Here is a 6,176-nt window from a genome sequence, read left to right as displayed (position 1 = left end):
AAGGAAGATTTTCTTCACGTACCACCTTTGAGCTCTCCGCGTACCACAGGTTGAGAACCGCTGGTGTAGGTGGTACGCAACTACAAAAAGGTTGAGAACCGCTGTTATATTTACAACGTGCGATTGTAATTTGTCTAAGCTAAAAATATCAAATTTAAAAATTAACTAATTGGTCGTAAGCCGAGTAATTATTGGAAGGTGCGTCAAATTCTAATCTATATTCTTAGAATATATTAAGAATATATTGAACAAGGTCTATCGCTGGATACTGCAAAACAACAAGTCCTATGACGTCAATCGAGCAATATAAAAGAGGGATCGAAACAACCACAATTCAGATGAGATCTAGTCATAGAACTGCAAGCAACTTTACCTCACTTTTTGTTAAAATTTATTAAACACTTTGAATGTTAAAATAAATGTATAAAGTTAAAATTTCTTGTCTTATTAATTAAATTTAAATACATCTTCGACTGCACTATTTGAAATTGAGCCGGTAGCACGTAACAACTAAGTGGAAAAATCAGTAGACTTACACATTCAATAATAAAGGTAAGGAATATATTTATTAAACTATAATAAGTAAATCAAAAAAAAATTTATATGGGATAATCAATGGGAGTATGGGATCACTTATCAGTCAATCAACCTCGATCATTTGTCGTGCACAAAATTGTACACGGAGTTAACGCTGTGAAAAATGACTTGCGAAATACCATCATCGTTATACGTCGATAGCGTTTTTGGAAAGGAGGGGATCATCAGGGATTGTACTTGAAATCTCTAGAAACATGTTAAGTTAACAAAATTATTAATTTAGAAGCCCTGAAAATTTAATTATTTGTGGTTACTTGTTGATGAAATAAAACGGTTGCCGTTTAAAAATAAAAGTGTACGCAATGCGATGTTTGAAGAGAGTATAAAAACTTAAAATTAATATGTACAATGTATTATATTATATTATACATATATAGTAAATATATGAAAAATAACTATATATATATATGTATTTATATCTTATACTGATAGAATACGATATACTCGTACGTTACTCGTGTATTCCCATTAAAATAATTGTTTTCATAATATCGGGGGTCTGTGCATCCAAGGTATTTTTCGCAACCCCTGTTATCATGCTCGAATAAGTCATAAAATATGTATTATTCAGTGCTGTGTATGCGCGTGTGTTCGTACGGTTTGAAGCTATAACAGTCTGAATAATATTAAACGTTGCGAATGGATGCAGTTTGGGAATATCCTTTTGGACTCATCTCCCCTCACAGCTGTACCAGGGAACGCACGCGATTTGATCGCGGTCGGATGAAAAATCGTCTGCCAGTTATGGGATCGGCCGGCCGGCGTGCGTGATGCATTGATGTTGAAAATGTTTTCGTTGCGGATCGGATGCGCGATTTGATTTCCATAAAAAAGGTATACACGACCATTTTTCCCTCCGTCGGTTGCACGTCTCGAAATATTTGTCACGTGGGCTCGAATGAAAAATATAAATATCCTCCCGACCCGCGAACCCGAAACCCTGATAATAACAAATGGCCGTACCCAATGGGAAAAAAGGACGTGCGCGTCGTGCAGCTGCACTCGAATGGACTGCGTTGAGTATTTGAGAAACGTCGCGTTATTTTTTGTTATTTTTTTATTTTTATTTCATATTAATGTCGACCGGCCGACTGAAGTATAATTCGAAATATTGAATCGGATATTCCCGTGAGTAATAGATTAATATTTTTACGAAATTGTTGAACACGCGTTACAAGAACCAACTGACAATAGTCATTTGCAACCGAATCAAATGTGAAATACGACCGGGACAGTATCACGTACTAATATTTATAGATAAGATGCATTTAAAGCATTCAATATCATCTCGATTACATGAGTGGCCTGTGTGTTATATTCAACATCCAGCTGTAATATTATAATACACAATCGAGTTTGGACATTTGATGTATTTGTATTTTATACATATCGAAAAATATGTATTTATTACAAAAAAAAAAAAAAAAAAATTGGCTAACGTGTTAATATTCTTAAATTGGAAATACGTTCAAAGTATAGCAGCTATATTTGATTGAGTGCAATCGTGTTACAATCACGTTGGCGAACGTCACTCGAACTGTAAGCAAACCTAAGACGACTTGGCATAAAGGTGGGCAAAAATGAAACCTAGTCGTGTTATATACATCCTCTTAAGGGAAAATGAAAAATAACGATTTTGTGGAGTACTGAACTAAGATTGGACACGGAGATTTTTTGTCTCTATCCATCGCGGATGCACACACGCGCCCATGACATAGTAATAATTTGATGAATCATATGCATATCCAATGTACCGTGGTGGATCTCACGGTATGATGAAAACATATTTTAATTCACAGATTTTAATTCGTTGTCCGCCCAAATTAAACCAGAATTAATAATCGTGTTATTTCAAATATGATTTTTTTTTTTTTTAATTTATATCTCGGTTATAAACATCAAACGTGACGGTTTTTAAACTGTAGTTATCATTTATTTTGGGCGCAGTAAACAGAGGTAAAATCGAAAATATATGAGAGTTAATCTCAGTATCTTATACGGAATTCAAACATGTTTTAAAAATTTTAATAATCCCTACACTAGATTCATCGGTTGCGTTGAAAACTTCGAACATGTTTTACTTGATAATAATAAAGGGAAATAGTAAGTTCTTACACGAGAGCAACAGGTGAACAATTACATATGTTAGTTTCTACATGTGTTGTGATGTGTTAATTCCTACACGCAGTGGCGGTTCTAGCGTATGGGCAGGGTGGGCAGCTGCCCGTATCAAAATTTTTACGTTCACCTTAAAAGGTTCACTGTCATGTTTAAATAAGTAGAGAATTAAGGAATTCAAATATACATTTGTTTTTATCATTTACACTTTTATAAATAAAAAGCGTTTTCTACCCAAGGTTTTATAGGTTAATGTGTGTTATTAGCTAATGTAGTTTTTTCGTTAATACGATAAGCGATAGTCAATTGGTTATCATTGTATTTCGAAATATTTTTGCTATCGTTCGAGTGTCCGACACACATTGCCGTTATTGACGAGCGTCTCGGGAGCAAAATTGAGCGACCAATCAGAGGCGTTCACATTTCTTATCAATATTTGTTTTATATTATCAATATTTTGCTCCCGAGACACTCGTCGTTATTGTCGTTGTCCGATACACACATTTTTCGCACTTTTTTTAAAGTTTGTTTTTTTTCTCTTCTCGTTTCCGTCTGCGTGTATATCACCGATGATTTGATTTGTAAATCAAAATGAAAAATTTTTTAATAAAACTTTCACAATCTAAATCTAAGAAAACGATTGAAGGGGACAAACTAAAATCTCCTTCAATACATACTAATGACTCTACTGACTCTAGCTGTTCTGGTGAAACTTATAATGTTGAAGTTCCACCTCAGCCAGCAACAAGTAAAATATTAGACTAAAGTTTAAATTTTGATCAACCACCAGTACAACCAAACATAGTTTTTCCTTATAAAATAATGGACAAAAATAAACGTTCATTTAATAGTACTTGGTATAAACAGTATCCGTGGATTGAATATTCTGTAAAACATAATGAAATTTATTGTTATTATTGTAGACATTCTTTGCCATCAAGTCAGCATTGTAATCCTAATTCAGGTTGTCTAACAGTGTATGGTTATTCAGACTGGAAACATATTAGTGGCATGGCTAAAGTACATGATAAATGTGATACACATAAATTAGCTTAGACTAAGTATAAATGATATTTAAATTCTAAAACACAAGGTAATGTTTCAACTATGATTAACTCACAATTAAAAATAGAAGTTGAAAGAAATAGGTTAGTATTAAGAAGTTTAATAGGATGTGTCCTTTATTGTGTTAGACACGATATTGGTTTGAGAGGACACAAAGATACTTCCCAAATCATAAATAATTATAGTGATCCACATGAGAATATTGATAATGAAACAGGAAATAATGGGAATTTCTTAGAGCTTGTAAAATTACTAAGTTTTGAAAATGAAACATTTTGTTCAGCTTACGAAGCTTTGCCGAAAAATGCTAAATATACAGGTAAAATAATACAAAATGATATGTTAAGAGCAGCATCAATAGTGGTGGCTGAATATATTTTAAAAGAAGTCAATGAAGGAAGCAAAGTTTATGGATTAATTGTTGATGAAGCCCGTGATGAATCAAAACGAGAACAAATGAGTATTTGTATACGGTATGTACATAATTCTGTAATAAAATAAAAGTTTTTAGGATTTGTTGAGCTTAAAGAATTAAGTGCTAATGTATTGAGCTCTGAAATCAAGTTATTTTTAAATTACTTTGGATTAGATATAAGTAACTGTGTAAGTCAATCATATGATGGAGCATCAGTCATGCCAGGACAGTTCAATGGAGTACAAAAAAAAATTAAAGATATGTCAGGAAATCTGTGTCCATATGTACACTGTCATGCACATAGGTTAAACTTAGTTTTAGTCGATGTTTCAAGAAAAGTGGAAGATTTGCATGAAGTAATAGGTATTTTAGAGGCAATATACGCATTTCAATCATCATCAACTATAAGGCATCAAATATTTTTTATTAAAACTGGAGAAAAAATACCTATGCACTCTAATACACGCTGGGTGTCAAAATTTAAAAGTATTCGCTACTTTGGGACTGTTTTATTGGCATTAAAAGAATTATCAAAAAGTGTGAAATCTAAAGAAGCTGCTGAAGCAAAAGGTCTACTGGTGCAGTTAAAATCTTTTAAAATTATTGTATTAATTTTTTGTTTAGATTATGTTCTGTCAATAGTAAATACTCTATCACTAAGCTTACAATCAGCATCTTTAGATTATAGTTGTTGTGAAAAATTAATCAAGTCAACCGCAGAACAATTAAACAATTTAAGGACAAAAGAAATGTTTACTGACATTTACAATGAAGCTATTACATTAGCAATTTCCACTGGATTATTTCAGACTGCTGATCAACATCTTATAAGAAACCAAAAATGTTCATCATTACTTAATGACTACATAACTTATTCAACAGTTGGAAACAGCAAAAGAGAAAATCAAAACTTAGATTATAAAGAAAGAGAACAAGAATTAAAAGTTATTTTTTTCAACATTTTAGACTGCATGAACAATGAAATGATATTTAGATTTACAGAAAATAATAAAATACTACGAAATATACATGCATGTGATCCAAAGTCCAACGAATTCTTAAATACTGATTTTTAAGTAACATAACAAATATATATCAACCATATAATAATATTGACTTTATAGTAGAAGTATTAAAAAATCAGTGCTTAATTGGGAAATCTTTGTTTTTGGAAGCTTCAACATTGTTTGATGTACATCAACAAATAAGTAATTATGGCGAAGCTTTCACTAACTTGAGAAAAGTAGTTGAATTATATATGGTAATTCCTGTATCCTCAACTAGTGCTGAACGAAGTTTTTCTACAATGCGGCATATTAAGACTTACTTGAGAGCTACAATGCAAAATCCTAGGTTGAGTAACCTTGCTTTATTATCTATAGATAAAGAGAATTCGGAAAAATTGTTAAAAGACCCAATTCCTGCTCTTGATATGTTTGCAAAAATAAAACATAGAAGATTACAATTTCAGATATAGTAAAAATATAGTTTATATAATACTTTATCATTATAATATATTAAATTATTTTTTTATATACCTAAAGAAAAAAGAAAATATATATATATACCTAATTTGAATTAATATTTTTATTTTTTATGTGTGTTAACTGTTAAGGAAAAAACTGTAGCTTAGGAAAATTTAAGATTTAAATTTAGCTTACAGCTTACTTATAAATGTACATAAGGATCTTATAAATTTTTTATCGGATAATAGCAACATTTGGTTTATCTGTGAAAACAAAAGATATTTATTACTTATTATTTACATTATTTACAAAATTACAATTTACAAATTTACCTATGAAAACAAAATAAACAACAATTTATGTTACTTACACGCGTACGATACGCGCCTACATGAAACGGGACGTAACTTGAAACATAAAATATATTGTTTGCCCGTACGAAAATCTAGTCCTAGAACTGTCCCTGTCTACACGAATATAAAAATGAGATGTGTAAGTTCCTAGACAGTAAAAAA

The 6,176-nt window shown here is 31.4% G+C and overlaps 1 protein-coding gene across 1 annotated transcript; it reads left to right on the top strand.

Annotated features, from left to right (window-relative positions):
* The first annotated feature begins 3,822 nt into the window (after positions 1–3,822).
* LOC112681239 (52 kDa repressor of the inhibitor of the protein kinase-like) lies at positions 3,823–5,672 on the top strand. The gene is made up of 3 exons (XM_025551503.1): positions 3,823–4,240; positions 4,292–5,230; positions 5,320–5,672. The coding sequence occupies exons 1-3, from the start codon at positions 3,823–3,825 to the stop codon at positions 5,670–5,672; spliced, it is 1,710 nt and encodes a 569-aa protein (XP_025407288.1).
* The last annotated feature ends 504 nt before the right edge of the window (positions 5,673–6,176 follow it).

The sequence above is a fragment of the Sipha flava genome, unplaced genomic scaffold, assembly GCF_003268045.1.
Source record: "Sipha flava isolate LNK unplaced genomic scaffold, YSA_version1 18838_pilon_pilon, whole genome shotgun sequence".
Taxonomy (NCBI): domain Eukaryota; kingdom Metazoa; phylum Arthropoda; class Insecta; order Hemiptera; family Aphididae; genus Sipha; species Sipha flava.
Note: the sequence above shows the minus strand (reverse complement) of the source record. Positions and strands in the feature narration are given on the sequence as shown.